At 39.9% G+C, this 26,087-nt stretch overlaps 1 protein-coding gene across 7 annotated transcripts in view; it reads right to left on the bottom strand.

Annotated features, from left to right (window-relative positions):
- Window positions 1–380: 380 nt before the first annotated feature.
- The window catches only part of FRMD3 (FERM domain containing 3), a 283,296-nt gene continuing 257,589 nt past the window's right edge, over window positions 381–26,087 (bottom strand). For 5 of the 7 annotated variants that reach the window (XM_077148529.1, XM_077148534.1, XM_077148533.1 and 2 more), the window contains one exon: window positions 1,152–5,690. In XM_077148529.1, the coding sequence (XP_077004644.1) occupies window positions 5,092–5,690 (599 nt within the window). In that variant the 3' untranslated portion in view covers window positions 1,152–5,091. Of the gene's footprint in view, window positions 606–1,150; window positions 5,691–26,087 lie in introns of those variants that run through there. The other 2 variants (XM_077148531.1, XM_077148530.1) reach the window with 2 other exon arrangements.

Raw genomic sequence — 26,087 nt, forward strand, 5'->3', positions numbered from 1 at the left:
GAGGAGCTGCTGTAATTTGCAAGGCACATTTCAATAGTTGATACCTACAGAAAGTATATCCTTTGTACTACCAAAAGTTATCCTTTCTAACCAGGAAAATGGCCTTGGTTCTCTTTCCAAAGAGATAGTTGGAGTAAGCATCAGCAAAAGAAAGGATTAGAGTTATGCTCTTCCAATAAACCCTACTAATGTTAATTCCCAAGTTCCCACGCAGTTGACGTTGGTGGCAGATATATCTGACACCTGAGGTTCAGCCAGGAACAGCCTATACCACTCCTTCCTTGGTTGCAATACTGGAGTCTACAGAGTTCCTAAATATTCACCAGCATCCTGCCCCACCTTTACCCCAGTTTCCAAGAGATAACAGACAGCAGCCAGAAGAGCATTAAAATCAGCTTTATTAATGGACTGGGGAACACAGCTGGGATCTGAGGTCTAAATGAGATCGTTCTTTCTTCCTTTCTGAAGTGATGAGAGCTAAGCCCCCTGAGCGGGGCTCACCAGACTTACCCACCCAGTCACAGACAGAGGCTGGAACGTGGAGAGCTGAGTCCTGTCTGGGCCCATCAGGGAAGGTCCTGTTGGGTCTGTTTACTGCATGGAGACTGGAAGCCCAAAAGCAGGTCCAAGAGAGAGAAAGAGAGAGAAGAAGCAGGAGGACAAGTAAGCAGGGACTTGTAGCATATTTTCTCTGCCCAGTAGAGAAAAACGGCCCAGAGAGTCTCAAGCCCCATCAATCACAGCCATCTCCAAAGTCAGCCCAGAGGTACACATCTCCCCCTACCATAATACTTCCCCTCTAGGCTAGGAATGCTGGTTGGAGAGCCTTCTCTACTGGGTTGAGCAAAAATTTTAAGAATAAAGAAGGGCTTCTCCCACGAGGCAAGGTTGGGTCAGAAACATGAACTGCTTGATGAATAAGTGGCCAAGGGCAATTTTGTGTGAGAACCTTCTGGATCTCTGGACACTAAGCCAAACAAAGGCACTGGCTTCAGAGCCAGGACCCTGGACCCAGGAGTCTCCTCACTGCCTGAGCATTAACTTTTTTCTTTTCCTGCCTGGGCAGGCACCAGGAATCGAACCCAGGTCTCTAGCAAGGCAGGCGAGAACTCTGCCTGCTGAGCCACCGTGGCCCACCCCTGAGCATTAACTCTTGAATTCCTTTACTCTCCTGTGCCTTGGAGATCGGACCTCTGAGAACCTCTGATCAAGAGGACTTAAGAGGCCACTGCCGACAGAGTCCAACTCTGATTGGCACTTCAGAAATTCCAGTTAGAACGAGTGCCCCTTTTGTTTCATTCAAAGCAATGCCTTCTGAAGCAATGTCAGGGCGGGGAGGTGTTAGCTTTGCTTGTGTCAAACCAAAGCTGAGGACCTGTCAGACCACATTGTGGAGAGGAAAGGATCAATGTGCAACAGTGAGACTCTTCCAGGGCCCGTGACAGAGAGATGCAGAAATTTAATGGCAGGTGCCACAGGGTTGGGAATCTGGTGTATTTCTCTCTGGCACAGGAAGGTGCCCTTTTCTGACCAGTTGTGATGCTTTACTAATTTCTAGTGCTCTAATATCCTTCTTCCTCCCTGTCCTTTCTTCTATTTTTTTTCTCTATTTTTCTATCTGGTTATCTTAATGCCATTTACTAGACATTTTATGTTTGAGTGCATTTCGAGGGCTCATAGTCCTGCTTTTAGTCTAAGTGGCTTCTGCTGAGGGTTAATCTCATCCATTACCTGCGATTTGTTTCACACTAATGCCTTAAAAGGGTGACCTGATTTCATGTTCCTAGTGGGAAATTCTCTGTAAATTTCCCTTAGGCAGACTATTTATACAACTTTGCTTTAAATGAAACTAAATGATTGCAGAAACACTTTTCCCCAGAGTACTTTTATTAGGGATTCCTGCCACCATATTAACATATAAAACAATCTGGATGTTGACATAGAAATGCAAATTTCACTATACAAAGATAAGGCTCCAATCACAGGTAACATGGCCCCATATCTTTAGTCTTTCAATGAATTCAGCTCATTTGGAATCTTTCCCAAAGTTCTATTTATAAATATGAGACAAACCACAAAATATATCCCAAATACATAACATTTTACAATATTTTCCAAGCACAGACAGAAACACACGATACTTTACCTACATATTTTTCATGACCCAGTTTACTTTAGCACTAAAGACAAGACTGTGTGTGCATATGTATTTGCCATATATGTGTGTATATATAACCACAAATGTACATACAGTGGTTTTTATGGAAAATTTAAACCTTTGAGGTTTTACCCACCATGAGAACTGAGTGGGGAAAAGGAGCAATAACATCACAGATTCCTCTATTTGGACAAAATAAAAATCACTATGTTTGTGAAAGACATATCAGTTGTGTGCACATACACACACACATATACATAGATTCATATATAAACACACATATACCGATAGTATGGGATATACATATACTCACACACTTGCTTTGATCTCTCAATCTTATTATATTATATTATATACTGTCCATCTTTGGAAACAGTCTTTTCTTCATTTGATTCAGGCAACTGGTGACTGTCTTCTAACGAAACTTAAATGGATGTTTCTAAAAGGTTCTGATTCTATGCTGAACAAAAGTCATTTCAGAATCCCACTTTCACTTTGGGTGGCAAGTACTTAAATTCAGCAGATCCTATTCTGTTTGATTCTTCATTTAAAAACATTTCTATTCAGCTATGAAGTTTCTGCCTAAGAGAAAAGAGACGTTAGCTGGAAATGTTAAATTGGCATATTACTCCTTAATATAAATCTGCATGGTTGATTACATGTGCTATCTATTCTGTTGATATTTTTCAAATGCATTACAATGGGCAATATAATACTTCTGAAATTAAAAAAAATATTACTTAATATCATTTTCAAAGGGTGAGGGCTAGATGATTTGCCATGGTTAGAAGTCTGAAGAAAATTGTATGAAGTATGATTAGAAAGGAGTCTAACTTTGTGCCGACCATGCTGGAGAACCCTTATGTCAGAAAGTGTAACTTAGAAGCCATATGATAAAAGAAGGGAAAAAACAAAAACTTTGACTTCCAAGCTGGCCATTTGTAAGCTTCTAAAATAAATTGTTGCGGGTTCCAACCTAGAAAATATATTTCTATACTGGTCTTAGATGTCGGGTCTTAGATATTCTTTATTTAGTAATGCAAAATAAATTGCTGAAGGCATATGAGAAATAACACTCCAAACTTAATAGCAAATTTATATTGGTTTGCTCAACTGAAGACTTCATTGGCTGATGTTCAAAGCTTATTTTCAAAATTAAGTATCTAATAAAGCATTCAGCACTGCGTTGGACAAATAGGACAAGTAGGAATGCCCAGTTTGGAAATAATACTAATGATAGAGTTGGAATGTCATCAGAGTCAGGGAGAGATTACAGGTGACCCAATCTCTTTGTAAATGAAGGCAACAGAACATTTCAATACTTCGGAAAGTCCCTGTGCTCCACGTCCTAAGCTACATACTCTTTTCTTTCTCACTGGTGAGAACTCTGCATGGGATGGCAGCACACCTTCTGCAGATTTAAGGGCATGAAACAAAATACTAGAGCATTTGTCTCCTCCGCTGCGGGGAGAGAGTCTTTCACTCTTTCCCCCAAGCTGAAATGGTCTATCATCCAATGATTCCTTGCCACCTTTTCACTGGAAACACCATTCAGGAATGAGTCAAGATCTTAAAGAAACCGGTAAAGGAAAGGAATACCATGACCACAATATAGGAAGATTGCCAGCTTTCATCAAAAATGCCATTCTTTACCTCTCTCTCTCTCTCTCACACACACACACACACTCACTCACTCACATATATACAGTCTTCTTTGATGTGTCGTACACAGAATCATAATGAATGTCTTAAGGGACCAGAAAATTTACCTGAAATTTCTCCACTTTTACTGAGACCCATTCAAATAGGTTCCTGGCATCTCTGACAACGGATGCACACTCTTTTAGTCACTGAAGAGCGTTCATCACCATCACTTTTGTAAAATATGTCATTTGCCTACTACCATTTCCCTACCAATCTCACCAGAAGTCTTTTTTGCTACTCTCTATTTGTTCAATTCCTATTCACTTCCCCTCTTGGCTTAATGTACAAATAATATGAAATCAACAGGTACACGTTTTACCATTTTCCCTTTTAAGTTTCACTTTCCTTTAAAAGCTTTCTGCTTCCTCAGCCAAAATGTACAGACGGAATGCAAATGAAAGCCACAAGTCATCCAGCCCAAATACTTTAAACAATGAACCGCCTGCATCCACTGGATGCTCTTAGCTTCTACATCCTCCATTTCCATCATGTTTTAGGAGCTTACTTACTACAGTGCCTTTATTCTGTTTTCTGTCTCATTTGCAGGTATAACAAACTATGGGCTTGCTCAGCCAAAATTATTTTTTTAAAACAAACCAGTGCCGAAACATTAAAAAATTCCAAACATGCCCTTTTTGCATTAGTCTTACAAGCTTTACACTTAAATAACTCCAGGAGGCTTCATTTTTGTTAAAAATTTACCAAAATATTTTGAACACATAAAAATATTTTTAAAAAAACAAAAACGAAAACCCAGCATAAATTTAGTTGTATAGGCATTGGTTAGAGGACATTGTTTTCACTAAGGATTATATTCAAAAACTCTCTCTTGGGTTTTTACTAAAATTCTGAATCTGGACCTTATAGCTTGTGATGGTGCCAACTATTAAAAGAAAGGAAACTCTAAACCAGCCCAGCGTGTTATGCATTATGCATTATGATCTAATAGATAAACCATTGGTCTACACTATAATAAAAAATAAACATATTTTTGGTTATTCAAAGGCCATCCTTCTGACCTGTAACTAAAATAACTGTATTTGATTTAAAACTTATTTAAGTGCAGTGAATTATGGAATTAAGTGCGGTGAATTATGGAAAGCGAACTTAAGGGTATGAAAAAGGGATACTGGTTGATGGCCCATGACCATTTGGAAAACCAGGCATTTGTTGGGAAAAAAAATATCACTAGTATTGAATATAGCCCTTAGTCACATGAGTTAGTAACTTCACGAGCAGCCCAGCATGCAGAGAACGAGGTTTACTTTCCCGGCCACCCACTCCTTGAGAGGACAGTAATATTCATAGTGAAACTGCTCAAACTCTGGCGTCTGGCGAATTTCACATAAGAAGGAGAGATCGATACCTGACTCCAGAAGGAGGAGGAGCAGGGGAAATACAAAGAGCAGCAGTCCCAGGCCCACCACAAGGAGCCTGGAAAAACTCTTGACCAGTGGGTTCACCCGGAAATGGCCGGTCAGAATGTCATAGCTCCACGATAAGGCTCGGCGAGCCTCCTTCATCTCCTCTTCCTCTGCGATCAGAAAGGCGTTCTCATCCGCTTCCAGGTCCTCAAAGGAATCCATGTCTTCTCTGTCTAACTCAAGCCTCGAGGGACAGTCAAAGAGCATGTCAATCTCATCATCATCAACGGGGGTGGGAAGCAGGCTGGCGCTCGGGTTGTAGGCCAGTTCAGAGATGGTTAAGGGCTCTTCTTTTATTTTATCTTCCTCTTCGCTTGTCAGATGTTTGTATTCCTGGGCTTCCTTCGCTGGTGAGCTGGAGATCAAGGGGGCAGAAACGTCACCCTCTTTAGGCAGTGGAATACCTGTAAAGAGACAGTTCTTTTCTTAATTTTAAATTTCAGGTTTGTTTTTGCCACACAAAATATTCACAGGTGGAAATAACAACAAAAAGAATGAAGTGTAAGGAATTTATAAAATTGTTCTGTAGAATGCTGACTTTTAGCAAAGTCATTTTGGTAAGAGACCCTGTATCATAAGTTTGAAAGTCAACATGCTAAACCCAAAACAGCCAATGCTTCTCAACTGGTTGGCAATATTTAAAAGTATATTTACAGTGATGTGCAGTCATACTCTGATGACTACAATGCTGGTTATGTTTGCAAGATTAAGGACTGCAATAAATCACTGTTATGTTTTAATTATGAGTGGTGTCAACGCTATCATCCAGTAAAGTATTGTAACAAATTTCCTATAGTAAAATCTGCAATCCAGTAATAGTCACTTTATTATTTTGATGTGCTGCCTTCTGGTCTTCTATAGAAGCACAGATTTGTGGTTACTAGGTTTATATAATTGTAGTCATATTGTATGCACAAACTTACATCTTGCCCCTTCATTTCACATTTTAACTTAAACATTTCCTAAGTTGATCTAAACTCCCCTTTAGTAGTATTTTTAATGGTTGCAAAAATCTCTGTTTAGTTAATACAATAAATCCTGTGCCTATTGGCAAAGATTTAGCTTGCTTTGCAGGTAGATCCACAATCCACCAACTGTTTGGTAACTGTAAACCAAACTGTTTGGCAGCGAGGACTGTTTGGTAACTGTAAACCCGCTTTTAATGAATACATTCTCTCTCTTCTAAGATGTAGAGGGGTGAATTATTGGTTGTATTTTTAAAAAATCAACAGATATTTTCTGATAGTCCAGATCTGATAGCACTGAGTAGCCTAGATGAAACATACCACAAAAAATGTAAGTCATACATTCTCTACTATTGTATAATAATACATGCAATCCAAGGGGAGAAAACATTCACAATGCAGAAAAGGGTGAAGAGAGTTATGACGTTTTGGAATGCTTAAGATTTTTACATCTGTAGCTATTCCATATCCCCGGAAGAAGAGTCATTGTACTCTCCTCTTTAGAAATGGCAGTGAACAGACCGTGTTGTATATTATTGTATCACTGCTCTAGGAGATGACTCCCATACCCTTTGTGCTTTTTTCTTTGCTCCTATGGTCACATAACTCTTCCATGGTCTTTCTTATTGCCTAACAGCACTCTTGTAGATAGGGTCTTCCCTCCTTAACTCTTCCTTTCTTGATATGCCCCGTTCTCTCCCTACCTTTTGCTTCCCATATCTCTCCCTCTATTACAGGAGAGGAGGAGAAATCTCAAGTTTCCAGACTGCAGTATTTTGCTGACAGCAGCTGTTCTTCCAGTTGCTCAGCTGAAATCCTTGACTCTCCTCTACACACACCCCACAGCTGACCTGTCAGCAACTTCTATGTCTCCCCCTTCAAATTGTATCTAGAATGGGATTACTTCTTACCACCACAGCTACCAGCCTGGTCCCAGCCAACCACCATTTCTCACCTAGATAACTGCAACAGCTTCCTATCGGGTGTCCCTGCTTCAGCCCTTGCTGCTGTCAACAGAGCCGCTGGAGTGACCCTTTGAAAATATAAGCACATCGTGCCACTCACCTGCTGCTCAAATTCTCTAAGCCCATGCAGTGGTGCTCAGGGCCCTTCTCAAGGTGCCTTTCTCCTTCCTCCTAACCTCTCTGACCTTGATCTCCTGCTACTCTCGCCTTTGCTCACTCCACTCCAGCACAGACCTCCCCCAAACATGCCATTGGGCTCCCACCACAGGGCCTTTGCACATTCTGTTCCCTCTGCCTCAAAGACTCTTCCCCCAGATGTGCATATGGCTCCCTCCCTCTTTAATCCAATGTCACCTTCTCAGCAATGCTTTCCCTAACCTTGCAATTGAAAACTTTCATCCCTTCTCCCAACATTATCTATTAACATTCCCTCATTGATTTTTCTTCTGAGCACTTATTACCATCTTTTAAATTATATATTTTGTTTTCTTTCATTTATTGTCTATCTCCCTCCCCCCATTCCTAGAAGCTCCATGAGTTCACTATTGTACCCCTAATACCTATAATACTGTCTGGCCTTTCACAGATGCTTAATAAATAGTAAATGAATGAAAGAGAGAATGAGGGAATTTTGTCAGGGCCTTAGGGGATGAATAAACTCCTCAGAAACCAGAGTGTTTCAGCAATATACACTGCAGAAAAGCAGACTTTCAAAAGGGAGGCAACAGAAGGGGTAATGATTGACTGCAAAGGGCTAAAGGAATCTTTTGGGGTAACAGAAATATCCTACATCTTGATTGTGGTGATGGTTACACAACTGTATGGGTTTACAAAAAAAAACATGAATTTCACCACATGTAAATTATACCTCAGTAAGCATGAATTTTAAAAGAAGTCGTCATCTTGCTGGTGCTATGCAACATACCTAATTAAATCAAGTTCACAAAGGAAAATGAATTTTCCATACTACATGGACAAAGCATCACTCAGAATTTTTGCTCTTTCCACAATCGGGTCACTGTGCATTAAACAGAGTAAGCAAAACAACTGAGAAGGTTCTGACAAAAACACTGAGGGACCACAGAGAAGGTTTTAATGGGAGAAAGGATAGGGCACCCAGTGAGGTAGGGTTTGAGGGATTGCCAAAAGCCTGATCAAATGTACTTCTCCGGGGGCATCCCCCAGCAGACATTCCTAGGTGAGTTCATTCAACATGCACATAATGTGAATGGGGTTGGGCTGGGTGTAAGGCAATAGGGAGTGGTGGTAACTGAGAAGAATTGACCATATGGAGCTCCATCTAAAAGTATTAAAATGCACACTTGTAAAATATTCACCTTATGATGCGAAATAGCAAAGATCAAATGATACCAATGGAGTATTATTCACAATAGCCAAAGGTGGAAATAACCCAAGTGACCATCAATAAATGAATGGATAAACAAAATGTGGCATAAGCAGACAATGGAAAATTATTCCACCATTAAAAGGAATGATGTTATGGGATCAATTCAACAAGAAGATACAACAATTATAAATATATATGCACTTATCAGTCATGAAAAGATGCTCAACATCATTATCCATCAGGGAAACGAAAAGCAAACCCACAGTGAGACATCACTTCACCCTCACTAGAATGGCTGCTATTTTAAAAAATGGTAAATAACAAGGGTTGGAGAGGATGTGGAGAAATAAGAACACTTTGACTTTGTTGGTGGGAATGTAAAAATAACACAGCCACTGTGGAAGAGTTTGGCAGTTCTTCAGAATATTAAATACAGAATTACCATATGACCTGGCAATCTCACTTCTAGGGATATACCCAAAAGAATTGAAAGAAGGGGCTTGAACAGATATTTTCACACCCATGTTCATGAAGGCATTATTCACAATTGCCAAAAGATGGAAGCAAGCCAAGTGTCCATCAACCAATGAATGGATAAACAAAATGTGGTACATACACACAATGGAATATTATTCAGCCATAAAAAGGAATACTGTTCTGATAATGCTACGATATAGATAAACCCTGAAGGCATGTTGAGTGAAATAATGAAGACCCAAAAGACAAATATTGTATAATCTTTCTTATGTGAAATAAGCAGAATATGCAAATCAGAGTCAGAAAGTAGGATATAGGTTACCAGGCCAGGGGAGGGGAGGGGAACGAAGAAATAATCCTTAATTGGTACAGAGTTTCTGTTGGAATGATGGAAAAGTGCTGGTAATGGATGGTGGAGATGGAAGTACAATATCGTGAATGCAATGAACACATTGAATGGTATATTTGAAAGTAGTTAAAATAGGAAGTTTTAGATTGTACATATGTTAACAGAATAAAAATTTTATAAAAACAACATAGAATAGTATAACACAAAGCATGAACCCTAATCTAAACTATGGACTATAACTTACAGCATAATTATAAAAATATTGTTCCAGTTTCCTCATCTGTAAAATGGGGAAAACTCCAGGACAAACTACAGGAGGATATTATGTGGAGAGGAGCACATGAGTATACATGTAAAGTGCCTGGCACAAGGTGAGTGAGCAATAATGTTATTTTTAGCACATTAAAATATCTGAGAGGTTCTGAAGAGAAGAAACCAGGTTTTATTTAATCTAATATTTCCCCAATACATTTGACAGCAGAACTTAAAACACAACTTAGTTTAAGAAACACGTTATTGAATCCCTTATCCATCTTGACTTGAAACCTTCCAATGAGCCCCTGACTCATCATGTTTGTACAGGCACATCAAACTCAATATACATGTGAAGCCAAACACCTCATCTCCCACTCAAGTTTTTCCTTTTCTACCATTTATTACACAGTAAATGGCACCACCTTTTATCCAGTCTCCCAAAGCAATGACCTGAGGGCTGGCCTAGACTTCTCATTCACTGCGAGCACCTAATTTGTCACCGACTCCTACAAACTCTGACACCTTACTCACTTTTAAAGCTGTCCATGCCTCTCCATTTCTCCATTCTACCACTTCTCAACTGGCTGAATGACAGCAATGGTCTCCCCGATTTCAGTCTGCTCCTTTGAAGGGCTGCCAGACCAATCTTTCCAAAACACCTAACCAGTCACAGCAATCCTCTTCTTAAAATCACTCATCAGCTTCTCTTGGCTTTCAGGAGAAAGACAAAGCTCCTTAGATTAGCACAGAAAGCACACCCCTACCTTACATGTTTCCATCATACCCATCTATTCAGAGATACACAAATGTGTCATGCTATGTCATGTCTCTGCCTTTACCCGGACTGTGGCCTCTTCCTGGAATGCCCTTCTGCACGTGAAAGGCTCTTACTCATTCCTTAATACCCCATGTATCACCTCCTCTGGGAAGGCTCTCCTACCCCCACTCTTACTCTGATATAAACGCCTCATGTCTGGTAGGTTCCCATACACTCTATCATCCATTTCTCTCCCCCAAATGATTAGTTTAAGCCAATCATGGTAATTTCAGTCTGTTAGTAGCATTTACTTTGGAAATGGGACTATAAGCCAACCCTGAAAATAAAAATTAAAGAGAAAAGAGCATGCATTTGGGAGCACTGGTGGAGAAATTTCTGATAAAGTTTTCATACTTCTAAGAAGAGCAAGCTGGAAAGACTCAGACTTTTTCTCTTGACACTGATGGATCTGAAGGAGACACCAGGAACTCTGGCAGTCACCCTTTGATGCCTACGAGAACTGGCCTGAAGGTAATGCTGGCTAACTGAGAAGAGCAGTTCAGAGAGGTGAAATGAACTTGGGTTCTCATCCCTGAATCCTCCCTACCTCGGGCTTTCCTGTTGCATTGGACAATAAATGACCTTATGATTTAAACCAGGGTTAGCAAGGTTCTCTCTAACTTGCTGCTTGCAGGGGGCATCCTAACTCATGCAGCTGTCCCACCATCTTGTGCATCTGTCATTTCCATCAATCAGCATACCATGCTCTGAAATGAGGATTTATTCCAGGTTTTTCCACTAGGCTTTTATCTCTTTAAAGGCAGGGACTAAAGATATCTATGGGAGAACTACTGTTTGGGTGGTGGCAAACATATGAAACATTAGAAGAATCCTCATCAAAGTCAGGAATATGATCAAAAAACCCCCACTATCGCCACTACTCATTGGTATTATTCTGGTGACCCTACATAATGCAAACTGATAAAAAGAGAAAATAAAAAGTGTAAAGATTGGAAAGGAAAGCATGAAACTCTCACTATATCCAGATGATAGGATCATCTACATAGAAAAGGCTAGAAATTCAAATATGAAGTTAAGGAAATTAATACCAGTTCATTAGGTATTCAAATGCACGATCAACAGATAAAAGCAAATGGCTTACCACATACCAGCAAAGACAAATAAAAAATGTGATAATTCAGAATAGTTAATGCATAAATTAACAGAACCCTATAATACCCAGGAATATCCATAACAAGAAATATGCACTTGGTCAATCTTAAAACTTAACAGATAACATTAAAATATGTATTAATAAATGAAGGAACCACGATGTTCCTGAATAACAGGAAAAATATTTTAGAGATTCTGCTCTCTAATTAACCCAAAATCCAATGTGATTCCAATACAAATCTCAATGTGTTTTCAAAAATGAGAAATGGAGAAAGTGAAAATGAATCATCAAAACATTTTGGAGGTTAATAAAAAGAGCAATGAAGGGGGAACTTCACTTACTATAGATATACTGAAACTACACTAGAAAGCATGGCAATAAAGTAAAATACAAAAATACACAATTCAGAAACATACCCTCGAATTTAATGGAATGTGTTCATGATAAATTATTTTGAGAAAAACTGCTAACCAATTATAAAAACAGAGGTAGATTCCAACTTCATGTCACATACACATTAGAATTCCAAAGAAGTTAAAAGTTTAAACAAAAAGCAAATATTAGATCGACTCATATGAAATTGTCATTTTAATAGGTCACAAGCAGTCGAATATCAGCAATTACAAATTGCTCAAGCTAATACATTAATTATGAAGTATGAAACAAAAGTAAACATTGTTATAATCCTGGAGTGAGGGAAACTGGCATAAAAAATAACTAAAGCTTATAGTGCACAAAAACTATATAGTCTGTACACAAAGAAGTTGTCTATACATATGAAAAGTATTTGTGTTGCAAAGTCAACATAAAAAAAAAGTGAAAGCCAAGAATGATTAGAAGGAGTAAAATAATATTTAAAAAGTAATATTTAGGGCAGTGCGACACTAGCTCAGTGGAAGAATTCTCACCTGCCATGCCAGAGACGCGGGTTTGATTCCCCGTGCCTGCCCATGCAAAAAAAAAAAAAGGTAATATTTTCTAAATATCAGATTGTAAAAGAACTACAAATTAATAAAGAAAGGATAAAGATCAACAAAAATGTACAAATAAAACAAACAGGTAATTCCTAGAAGAAGAAATGCAAATGGACAATTATAATTTATAAAGACACTCAACCTCACTGGAAAAAGAGTTCATGCAAATGAAAACTGAAATCTCATTTTTCTTACAATCGTTTTGTAAAAATTTAAGGAATTGGTCAGGACTGATGATTATGTGGGAAAGAAAACATACCATGTTAGTGAATGAGGACAATTTGCTATTTCCATCAAAATTTGCACACTTTTCAACTCAAGAATTACACTTTCAAGAATTTATCATAGGGAAATTCCTGTGCATGTACATTTTTTGCAGCAAAGTTATAGCCTCAAAATAGGAAATTTAACTCTCTATCAATAACTTGATTAAATAATGTTATCTCCATACTACATAATATTATTCAGCCATTTTTTAAAAAGGGATGTAGATCAACATGTATGGCCATGCAAAGACCTTCAAGTCAAATGATAAAGTTAAAAAAAAAAATGAATTGCATTAGAGAATAATTCCTTTTATGTAAAAAAAATCCTTCATCCTATCTATCAATATGCATACAGCATATTGTGAAGGGTCAAGGAAAACATTTTATATGCTTTTATTTTAAGTCTTTTATAAGAACACATCAGCTATTACTTATGTCATTATACAAATACAATTAATTTCATCTTAATTCACAAGAACACCTTCATATACATGCATGAGATATGGCCAATTCCAGATTTGTTCCAGGATTTATTTTGCTTTGATTAATCGGTGAAAACCACATATATGTATACAACACATAAAACAGCAGCTTCTTTCCCAACATAAGCTCTAGGTTTTTAAAAATTCCTATTTCAATTTCTCCCAAAGAATTATAAAATAACACTTAATACACCATATTTTAAATGAAAAGAATATTGGTGGAACGTCAGTTCGATCCCAATTCTTTAACTGATATTTTAGCAAAGCTTTGCTTTGAAAATAAAGGGGAGCTTTGCCTCACCCAGGTGAGCACATCTGAATTTTACCCTTTGAGGAGTAAAATTGGTTGTTTAAACAATGGAAAAGGATGGAGGAGAAGCAGGAGGTCATCCGATCTGCCTTCTCCACAATCTTATATCATCGCTGCACAATCTGATTGAACACATCACTGACTCTTCCTCAGTCAGCAGAGCAGGACTTGCTTTAGGACACACTCCATACACCTCGTTTGCTTCACAAGGCAGTGGGACCCTCTTTTCAGGCTCTCCCAGCTGCCCTTCCCACTTCCTCGCTCACTAGCTTTCTTCCTGTCTGTCTCTCTGCTTTTCTCCCTCCCTCTCTCACTTTCCCATCCTTATCAACAACTTTCTGACTCTATAGTTCTCCCTTGGCTTCTCTCCCAGAGCTGGAAGCTGGAAGCCTGCAGGCAGCAGAGGGCTGGGCACGTACCGGCGTTTCTAGCTGTGATCTTGGAGCCGTGTCTCAGCAGACGGACAAACACATTACCGCTGCAGTGGTTGACCATGTGCAAGTGAAGGCTTCTTCGAGTCTGGATCTTGACCAAGCATTTTGCCATGCTGACTATTCCAATTTCCCTGGGTCCCCTCTGCCCTTTCACGGCCCCGGATAGCTACCACCAGCCATAGCCGCTTTGACCTTTTGCTAACTGTCCATTCTGTTTTAAAGGACCGAGGCAGGTCCCACCGACTGAATCAAATGTCAAATTCCTAACGTGGCCAACAGAAATAACTCATGAGGGATCAAGATGGGGCAGGGTGGAGGGAGGGCAATACTATTTTTAAACGCTGCGTACACTCCTCTAACATACAATGAAATAGTATGCATCGTCCCTACCCAGCTTTTTCTAAACCATCCAGAACGCAGGGGATTCAGCCCAGGTGTCTTACAGTATCCTAAGCCCCAAAGGTTCCATCAGATAAAACAACTGGGTGACTCCCCACCTAAACAGCTTCTAAGAAATATTTCTGAAGACTTTATTACATTCTGGAGCAATGCTGTCCAATAAAAACAGATTGCCAACCACATTAGCAAAGACAAACAAAAATTTTTTTTAAGTAAAACATAGACATTAAAAATAATTTTGATCATAAGTTTTAGTGAAGCCAAGACATCCAACCTATCATTTCAACATTCAAACAATATAACATTATTAATAAGATTGTTTCATATTCTGTTTTTGTACAAAGTCTTGGGAACTGGTGTGTGCTATACATTTATAGCACATCTGGATTCTGACCAGCCACATTTTGAGTGTTCAGTAGCCAGATGCGGCTGCACAGTTGGGGATAGAGTTATTTTCTTCATTATACAGGTTGGAGAGATTAATCGACCTGACCAAAGTCACAAAGTTAGTAAGTGGCAAAGCCATGATTTGGACCCAGGCATTCCAATTAAACATCGGTTGTTTATTTAATCATCCTTCATAATGCCAGCTGTTGGGTCCCCTGCCTCTCACCAAATGTGTGGTAAATTCAGGATCCAAATGTGACATTCTGACTCTTAGCACTTTGAAAGGTCTGTGCTTGTATAACTGGGCAGGAAATGCGCTTGCATTCCAGTATAAGTGATTAGGGAGTAAGGTGTTTTCATTTTTTTTTTTCACATGGGCAGTCACTGGCAATCGAACCCGGGTCTTTGGCATGGCAGGCGAGAACTCTGCCTGCTGAGCCACTGTGGCCCACCTTGTTGTCATTTTTATGACATACTACGTTTGAAAAAATTTTCAACTGGCTTTTTTTTCTTTGTATGCTGTATGATGGGGGTCACATTTCATTCTTCTTCCATGTGAGTATCCCCTTATTGCAGCACCATTTGTTGAATTTTTGCTTTTTCGGTTTTTCATTTGTTTTTTGTTTGGGAAGTGCATGGGCTGGAACTCGAACCTGGGTCTCCCACAAGGCAGGCGAGAATTCTACCATTGAACTACCCTCGCACCCCCTCAACTGGCTTTTAATAACTGTGGCCCAAATACTATACTTCAATTATATTTCTTGACTCCTACATTTTTTTCTCATCCTCATTCTCAGAAGGAAAAAATTTCCTCACACAATTCCATCAAGCATGCATGCATTTTTCTGCTTAAATAGCAAACTGCAAGCCAAAAGATGATTTTTCTGACGAAAATATTCTTTTCTTTTCCTAATGAAACAGAGAGTTACATTCAGGGTCAGTCAGCTGAAATTGTACATTGTTATGCTTCAGTGTGGGAATATAAACTGATTTTTAGTGTTTCCGAAAAAAGAAGTTTAGTAAAATGCATTGAGTTTTACAGATGTGGTATTCGAAGACCCATAAGTTACACTTCTGGGAATTTATCCTGAGGAAATAATTACTAATGTTGGCAAAAATATTTTGACAAAGATGTTCATCAGAGTATCATTTATTATAGCAAAGCAAATCATCTAAATGTCCAGGAGGAGAATGGTTAAATACATGTGATGGAATTTTATGCAGTCATTAAAATTTATATTTATGAGGACTTCAACGATGTGGGAAAATTCCTGCAATGTATTGCTAAATGAAAAAAATGCTTATATAACAATATGACTTCCAGTATGCAAAATTGCACACAGAAAAAAAAATTAAGACTGGGCAGCAAATCCCAGAAGGGGAGAAGGACAGCAGCCAGTTGTGTTCTGCAAGGTCGGGGTAGGACATGTCTGGATGGAGACTTCACAGGTTCCTCTCATACCCCGTCACAAGACGAGCCATCCCAGGTATACAGCGGGTCCTGTGCTCAGAAACCAAGTCAGAGCTTCTCAATCCGAAACCTAAAAGGAAAGCATTCCCCCCAATCCACAAAACTTTCGACCTTTTGCAGTTCCTCTCATGGTATAATTCTTGAGCAGAATCCCAAAATATAAAACAGATATACTGAAAGAGATATGTCCTGAAATAGTATGTTCTAGACTTTCCCTCACTAGTCACCAACAGTGATTTTTGAAACTGAAAATCCTTAGGATGCCAATGAACAACTCTGAAAACCACAGTCCTAGATGCATTGCTGCTTTGCAGCAACAGAAAAGAAAGATTTCAAAGACCAAGGAGGGTTCATTTGCATAGAGGAAGGCCAGGGTTGAGACACAGAAGAAATCTCTCTTTTGCCTCTTTTGGATGGAATATAGATATATCTTTAAGCTTATCATAATGTTAAAACAACATGTGACCCGACAGCTCCCTCTAAACAAGCAGACCTTCCAAAAAACAAAACAGAAAACAAGTAAAAAAAAACCAAAGCAAAAACAAAACAAAACAACTAACACACTTTTTCTTGCCCTCTACGCTACTTTTCAGTGGACTTAAGTCAATTCTCTTACTCTCTTTCTTTTGTGAACCTGCTTTTATTTAGAGAGAGAAAACCTAGCAGGACCAGCATTCCATATCATTCCAGACATTTCTCTCTGTCTTACCCTACTTTATTTGTCTAAGAGAAATAAAAGGTAGGCAGGGATGTTGAGGCAGCCCAAAGATTCTACACAAAAGTCACAGGAAATGCTGTTTTCTTGTTCGGGGTCACTGTGCTCGAAAGAACAGTATCAACAGCACAAGATTTGGATGCCCTCAAATACTTTTCCTCTTTAAAGTTATTGGTTTGTTTGAAGAATATCGAATGCACAACTGGGCTGTGACAAGAGGTTAGAGAAAGCAGAGAATGTGTGAACACATTCCATCATAAGATACTAGAAATACTGAGAAGTCAGGCAGAAAAGCAAAAGGGAAAGAATCTAGTTCAATGATAAGAGCTGTATAGGGCTTGGATTCTATTTCTAATTCTGTGGCAAACTCCCTAATGCAGATTTGGGGCAAGGCAACAAATGAGCCTCTATTTTATGGAAGATGGGAGTTATGGACAACTGGAGTCTTGGCACCTAAACTATAAAATGCAGATAATAATTCCTTTCACGGCTGTGGTGGCAATTAAATGAGATAACGCACAGGAAGTATCTAATGCAGTGCTGGGTCCTCGGTGACGAACCAGAGTTTACTAAGTGGTTGCATCAAGCAAGGTTTAAAAGCACAGGCTCTGCAGCCAGATGCCATGGGTTCTAATTTTGGCTGTCCAGTTAAGTGGTGCTGTGCTCACCAGTAAGTTCTTTAGCCTCTCTGAGCCTCAGTTCCAAATCTGTAAAATGAGCGTGGTAAAGACAGTACGTGCCTCTCAGCGTGGTTGTGAGGATTAAGAGTTGATACACATGGCACACTCAAGATCAGAGCCTGGCCCAGCAGTTACTCAACAAATATCAGTGAATTACTTTTTATTACATGCTCATTCCTTTCTCTATCAACTACACAAGAGGAAAATACTAAAGATTTTAACAATCTGGATTCTCTTCCCTCTGTCAATTGTCTACTTTTCCCAAAACATTAGGAAAGCATTATTGCTAGTTGCTAAGAGTTTAACTTAATGAGTTGGGAAGGCTTAGGAAAGCTACAGAAGCTTACTGAAATGCAGTTTTCTATCCATAGAGTTGTGATGATGTCAGTGCCTACATGGCTGGAAGCCATGTAGCAAGTTAATAAATCCAGCTATTCTATTACATCCTTGTCAATGTCATGTTGTTGTCAATGTCATAATTAGCTGTTGGGTAACTAACAAATTTCACAGGCCTCTGGGACATGGCCATTAGTTAAAGTAGTTATGTAGATAAACTGACATTTTTAATTACTCTTACTACTGTTAACCCCAATTCAGAAGATAATTAAACATTATTACATGTGCTAAACATTTTTTTTGTAACACATTTTGTCTCTGCATATCCATTTTAAAGAGTCCTTGGGTTTATCAAAAGACTTTTCTAATATTCATATGATAAGATATTTTAATAATATATTTATGATAGGATGGACATATTCTTGCATGCACAGTAAGAAGAAATAGATGCTGTTTGCAGTGTCTCTTACAGGACCCTATCACCAGGTAATTTATCACCCGTAAAATTCAATTTCCCACTTGAAAAGTAAGGCAACAACATCTGTCCTAACAATTTCAAAGAAATGATGATGAGTATCAAATTATGATAATTTACATGAAAACAAAAACTGAGAGGGTGGGATTCCTTGACATGTCAGACACTCTTCCTCTTCTTATTTCCCTTATCAGATTAAACATTCACTGCGTTTTTCCTGCCTGTAAATTGAGAGGATGTCTCTGTGGCCAGGAATTGTCATGTGGGCGTGGGAGAGAGTCCAGCAAGAGTCCTCCAGAGAATTGTAGCTGCAGACAGAATCTAATTCAAACAGCATGGAGCACAGCTGGGATGTCTTCAACACTGTTGCTGGGAAAGAAAATGACAGGAACTCTTGCTGCCGAGTGTTTTGCACAGACGTTCATCCATTTGTATTCCAGACCATCCCATATACTAATAAATGTGGTGTCCTTAAACAGACAGTGTAAGCGAGTCATGCGAGAGAGAGGCAGAGAGACACAGTCTGGCAGAGCCCACTCTCAGCCCACAAAGGGCTGCTCATGATTACTTCTAAACAGGCAGGAAAAATGAGACAGAGGATGTCAGAGAAGAGCCTTAGCAGACACTGTTCTCTCCCAGTTCCTAATCCCTTCTGTTCCAAATTTTCAGTATCGTTATTTTTGAAAATAAATTTTAGTATTTTCTTTAAATTAGAAAATATATATATATGCACAGTGTAGGAAAATTGAGAAATACTAAAAGTTAGGAAATACACAAAAGCACAAAAATCCTAAAAGTCCCTCATAATCTGACAGCCCAGAGAAAACCACTGCTGACATTTACTCCATTTCCCACCAGCCTTGGAGGGGGCACACATGGGTACAGTCGTATGCCAAACGCTTACAAGTCGAAGCCAAGAGTTTTAAGTTCTGCATGAAATTTTAACTTGGCCACCCAAACCGCCAGGTGCCTCTATAGATTTCGGTGTGATGCCCTGAACTAAAAATTCTTGACCTGGGTTTCTTCTTTAGGGCCTGACATTTTGAGGGGCTTCACCAAGAATCTGAACAAGACTCAGTTTCCCCATGCTTTTCACCTCCTTCCTTCCCTGAAACAGCATCCACCATCAGCTGCCTTAGACGATGCTCCACGAGGACAGAGCAGCCTGGGTCCAGGTGAGCCAATCTGCAAGCCACATATCCAGTCCACCATCGATTCATCTCATAAATACTCCCTGGGTGCCTTCAGTGGGTTGTGTGCCGGCCTAGATGCTGGGATGACAGCTGAGTACAAAACTAATATGGTCCCAGCTCTGCAGGAGAGTCGTCCCCAGAGCGAGACACAGGTGTGAAGCAAGTAGGCTAATGAATAAACAGGGTAATGCTGTGAGTACAATGAAGGAACTAAAAGGTGCTGTGACAATGGACAGTTTGGCAGGGGTGGGGTTTCGGGGTGAAGCTTTAGATGTAGTTCTCTGTAGAGGAGGACTCTCAGAAGGTGATATTTTACCCTAGATCTTAAAGAGGAGACAGAAGGGTCCAATTATACAAAGACACTTTTTTATATATGCCAAATGCTTGCATGGAGTTTCCTTCTATCCCAGGGGCTATTCTGGCACCTGATTCAGAGTGTTCTTTATTTTAGCTTTACAGAAAGAAGAGACTGTTCTCATTGAGTGCTTGATAGGTACTGGATGTTCTTCTAAGCATTTCGTGTGCATTATCTCAAAAACACTTATCTTTAAAGGTGCCTTGACTTTTTTATATTAAAAATCAATTCAGCTAATGTTTCAATGTGCCGATTAATACTCATGACACCCCTATTAAATAGGGTTAGCATCTAAATTGTACCATGAGGAAATGGAGACTTCAAGATTTAGAACTACTTTGTATGAAAAAAGAGGCGCACCCTTACCAGGAAAGCCATGCCCTTCCCCAGACACACCGCATCCTTGACACCTCACTTTCCCTCACTCTTCATCTCGTCATCACTTGTCCTGTCAATGCCACCTCCTAAATTCTTCCTCATCTACTTCTGTCTGGACAACTACAGCAGCTGTACTTCCTTCTCCTGCTGCCCTCATACACATTCACCTCGGAACATCAAGACCCAGAGTAAGTTTTGAACTCTCAAATCTGTTCCCTTCATGTGTTTCTGAGATAATGGGCACCCAGAGAGATAAGAAATGTAAACTGATGATTAGAAAGAGGTGTTTTAACCACCACAGTGAAAGAATGAAAGGAGAAGGCTATTCATGCTTCCTCAAGAGCCAGGAAATGTGTCATAGAGGAAATCAGTATGGATTTGAGAAATCAGCATGGATATACCTGGTAGAGGAAGAGGAAGGGGGAGGGGCAGTCCAAGCAAAGGAACCAGCATGTGGAAAAGAATTGTCATGCGCGTGCAGTATTGAAAGGGGGCGCTGTGAGTTGGAAACCAGGGGATGGTCATGAAGGTGAACGGAAGGAAAACAGGCTGGAGAGGTAAGTGGGTGCCAGAACATGAGGAACCAGGAACAGCCTGCAGGGTTGGACGCTTCTCCAGAATCAAAAAACTTCTTTGAGTAAAGATGATCCCTCTAGTGGGAGTTTAGAGGTTGGGTTACACCTCTAAACTGGTTACACAGAGATCAATAAGGAAGATGTTTTAATGTTCTGCGACAGAAAAAAGGGGGGCATGAATTGAACCAGTAGCAGCAGGCTGAAGAGCTGGGGACAGATGGAAGAGTTGCTTCTGAGATGGGTTCGCTAAGATTCTGGTGATTGAGTAAATGAGGGGATTGAGGAAGAGTACAAGGAAAGGATGGTCCCAAGGTAACTGGCTGAGAAAATGCACAGATGGTGCTGTCATTAACCAAGGTGGGACATGGGAGCAGGGCAGGTTTGGAATTAGGAGTCAGGGAAGGAAGAGAATATGAGTCTAGTTGTTAACACATAATGTTTGATGAGTTAAGTGTGAGGTGTTGTGTGGCATCCAAGCGGTGGTGTCCAATAAGCTTCTGAAAGTATGGGACTGAGCCCTCATACAAAAGTGATAGAAGAGAAATGGAGAGGAAGTCAGGATCATCTCATCGGTGAATACATTGTGTCTGGAGTTCTGATTTCCTTATTCCAACTTCAATGGTCTCTCCACTTCTCTGCCTTGTCTCACTCCAAACAGCAATAAAGAACAAGTTTATGTCCTCTCAGGCAAAGATAATATTTTGAAATATTAATCAATTGGCTTCTTTCTCTATTAATGCTCACAACATTCGTGAAAGCCTTCTCATGACCCCAGTCCAGAGAGCAAAACTAGCCTACCTAGAATAAAGCAATGGCCACAAATACTTGACCATCAGTTTCACAAGCTGCTACTCTAAATTAAGGATTGAAAGACCTCCATGTCCAAACTGGATAACAGATTCCATAAAATGAGGAAAAGGGAGAGGTGGAGGGGCCACAAGTAGAGCAGAGAGTGAGATAAGGACTCCAACCTCCAAGCATCATCCAAAGAGCCTCATAGAATCATTGTCCAACAAGCCACCTGTGGTAGACTGAGATATCGATTCTAGAAAAAAATATATATTTAATCTTAATCTGCATACAGTGTGAACCCACTGAAAACAGAACTTCTTGAAGTTATTTTAAGTTAAGGGGTACCCCAACTTAATGAGGGTGGGCCTTAACCCGGACTACCGGTGTCCTTTATAAGTAGAAGAAACTCAGAGAGAAAGAAAGCCACAGGGTGAAGCCAGAGGCCAGAATTCAACAGAACATGGAAGAGAGAAGAGGAAATCGCCATGTCATGCAAGGCAGGTGCACAAGCCAAAGAATCCCAAGCATCACTGGTAACCAGTACCACAATGTTACAGACTTTGGGGAGAAAGCATTGGCTTGTTGATACCTAGATTTGGGACTTCTCTTATCCTCAAAACTATGAGATAATACACTTCTATTGTTTAAGCCCACCATTGTGTGGCATTTGTCATAGGAGCCCTGGCAAACATAAATTGTGCAGCAAAATAAATGCCCATCTCCTCTCTGATGTATCCAGGATAAGCAACACCATTTCTCAATGGCCAAGACACTCTTAAGACCCCATGAACAAAAGGTAAGACCTGAATACTTACAGTGAGCTCCCCTACAGAGGAAGGAATAACATGACGAGAAAGCATCCAGAGTTGTCCAAGATTGATGAAACCTACTTAAAATCTCCTGAAGAGCTGGGGCAGGGAGTAGGAATGTCTCAATTATAACATATTCAGAAACATGGACAAAGAATTTCCTTGGAATGGGATTTAAACCACCTTGCTTACCAAGTCTACTTATAATTCAGACTCTTCCTTTCTCATAAACAAAATGTTTTTCCTTTATCCACATTGAACTCCATGTTCTATTACTTTAAAAAAGATAGGCAGCATATTGACAGTGCAATTTTGTCAGATATCAGGCCAGCTTCCAAAGGTTTCCCCAGAAGAAGAAATGGGGTGACAATACTGTCTTTACTGGACCCAGTTTTAGAACACCCTCAAGCAAGAATCTGCTTCCTTTTTCTCTATACAAAATGAATTTGTTTTCCCATCCCTTCTACTTTATTATATTCCTCCCTCCAGGCATCATTAGAGATAAACCATTTTTCTCTGTGTAAAATAATTAAATTGGGCTGCATAAATAAATGGAGCTCTCACTTTTTTCTCCATATTTCCCAACAGCTTTGCAGATGGTATTAAATTAAGAAACAGGGCATCTGTGTCCCCATGTGGAAAAAAGCCAGACTCTTCTGAAACTGTGGACTTCTTGCATTGCTGCTACATAATTAAGAAGCTAAAGGTAGCAGGGCCCAATCGTTCTAACCAAAACACGAGCCACTGGGATTTCTCTCTTGCATTCTAGTGGCAGGCTCAAAGTAAAAAAAAAGACTATTAAATGCCAGAAAAATGTCCAACTACTCTAAGTTGTTCCTTTCAAACTATCAAAGATTTTTAAAAAAGAATGGTTATACCCAGTTTTGGCAAAGCTACAAGGATAGACATTCTTACATATGATTTGGCAAGAGGTAGGGGGACAGTGAGACACATTTTTGCGTATTAGTATGTAACTTATGGCCATTAAAAATAAAACCGTTGAAGACTATTTCATGACAAGGTTGATATGTGTCCAGAAGTAGACAGGACAAAACTTAAGACAGAGCAGGACTAGGAACCCAATCCAAAGGGCTGACCAGTGCTTCTTAATTCCCTCCCACCCAAAGGTAAGACTGGTGAAGGGAGTGGGGGTGGGGTGGCCAAGCCTGTATTTAGTGGCCAAATTGTTCAGCCACGGCCAGGGGATCGTGGAGCCAGGAAGCCACACAGGGACTGACAAGATCACAAGCCACAAGGGATGCTCTGTTTTCTGAATGGAGACACTGCTTTCCTTAATGGCAAGATTTTCAGATGACTAAGTGCATCATTCTGAAAACCTTATTTATCTTTGTTTTAGCCAAAGCATCTGCCCATTTCTGCATTCCTAATGTTGAAGATGGAAATTTAGGGTCAAAAGAGTAGAAGTTCCCATGGGGTTTCTATTCTGAGAGGAGACGTTAAAGGAAGTAAGGGTTCTTTCTAGTGGGAAAAGCTGCATTTTATATTCCCGTTTAAGTGAGCTGCTATCAATTTTCAATTTTATACTGGAAATTTATAACTCACAAAAAGAAAGGAGAAAAAAGTTAACCTCCTTTTTATATATCATTGTTTTACATGCTTATTGTTTCATTAATCACATATAAAACATCAGTACTTTTTGTTCTCAAAGGTACAAAGGATTCAAAAGCATATATTTAAGAACAGTAACAATTTGGGGACAGAATTTCAAATGTTAATGCTGTTAGGGTGGGAAGGAACCTTAGAAATCACTTCACCTTGTTTTACAGAAGGGGAAATAAGATTCAGGTATTTTGGCGTTCAGTATACACCAGGAAATAAGTAAATGTTTATTGAACAAATACAAGAAAGAATGAATGAATGAGCCCAGGCTCTCTCACCTTCTCACTCTCTACCAATGCTCTTTCCACCCCACAAATTTTGCATCATGTACCCACTTAGAAAGCAGAATCAAACACCTATATAAAGTGGGCTTTCAGACACCACGACAGGACATTTAAAGAGAATAACCCAGCACCTATGGGACAGCTCAGCTGAGGCCTGGATTGTGCTGGGGTGTCTCACCCTAGTTTATGAGAGTGAAAGACCAAAAGCATGTAAAATAGCATGTCACCAGTGTAACTGGAGCAGACACATCACACATCTATTTTAGGAATCTGGAGTTTGGGCATGAACAGGGATTTCACAGCTTTGAGAACATACCCCTGACTTTTCTTTGTAGACTCATTTGTAAGATCTAGAGCAGTTGTATCTAAACCTTCTGAGGTTATTTATAGATTAGATACATAAACAGTTGTCTTCATATACGACATACATTATAAAACCTACAGAATAAAAATTTTAAAGGGAGGTGATAAAAAGAAAAAAGAAAAAGCAGTCATAAAAAGTTCTTCCTCTACCCCTATGAATCATTTTATGTACCCACTACACATGTCCCCTGCTCTGGAAACCATGCTCCAGGGCCTCTAATTCACCATCAACTAAACCACCAGGAGGCTGCCCCCTTCTGCATATGGCACTGTATTTGGCACCTCAGCGGGCATCCTCAAAACCAGTCTTTACCAAATGACCAGAGCCTCTTTTCTGACCATTTCCCCCATGGCCGTGGACATACCTAAAAGAGTGGTCCTATCACACACTGCCCAACACTTTCTCCCACATAACTAGCTCTGGGTCTTAAAGAGAAGAGAAAAGAAAAAGGGACATCCTGTAAGATCCTGCCCCACTGCTGCACCTAAGACACAATTCCTCAGCACTCAGTACCAACCCATTCACAAAAGGTGCTAGAGGATTGTACCCCATGCTGGCTGTGGAACGCATGCAAAACTCAGAAACTCACAGCCTCTGCCTTGTAATGACGATGGTTTTAGTAATATTTTTGCTTACCCTGTCTTGCAGCTCCTAAGGGAAGTAGTGGGAGGGTTCACTTGTCTAAATGCCAAGCATCATTTCTCTCCTTTTGCAGCCCATGTTCTGTCACAGCTGGCCTCACAGAAGCTGTCTTCTGGCTCAAATTCCAACCCTTATGGACTGTGACTGGATTGTTTCATGTGACACTTGACTGGCATATTTTCCACCCCAGCCAAATCCTGTTCCAGGACATCCTTTAAAGCAATTAATTATTAATACTCAGGTCCAAAGTGCCAACCTGACCAGGAACAATGATGTGTGAAGTTCTGCTACTAAACCGCTTCCTCAAATAAGATAAAGACCCTTAACTCAGACTCTGAACAAATGAGTAATTAAAACTCGGTCTGAAGTGAACCATTCCTTATTTAATGCACTCAACTTTAAAAATTAGAACGTTGATTCCCTGAATACAGTGAGCCTTCTGGAAGTCTGTTTCTACAGCAGCCTGGCTCTGCTGAGAATTCTGTGTGGTGAGGAGTTCTCTGCCCACAGCCTTTTTGCCAGGCATTCCCGGGGGCTGGGGGTAGGGGGTGCCAAGTCCCAGCATGATGG

Source organism: Tamandua tetradactyla, chromosome 2 (genome assembly GCF_023851605.1).
Source record: "Tamandua tetradactyla isolate mTamTet1 chromosome 2, mTamTet1.pri, whole genome shotgun sequence".
NCBI lineage: Eukaryota > Metazoa > Chordata > Mammalia > Pilosa > Myrmecophagidae > Tamandua > Tamandua tetradactyla.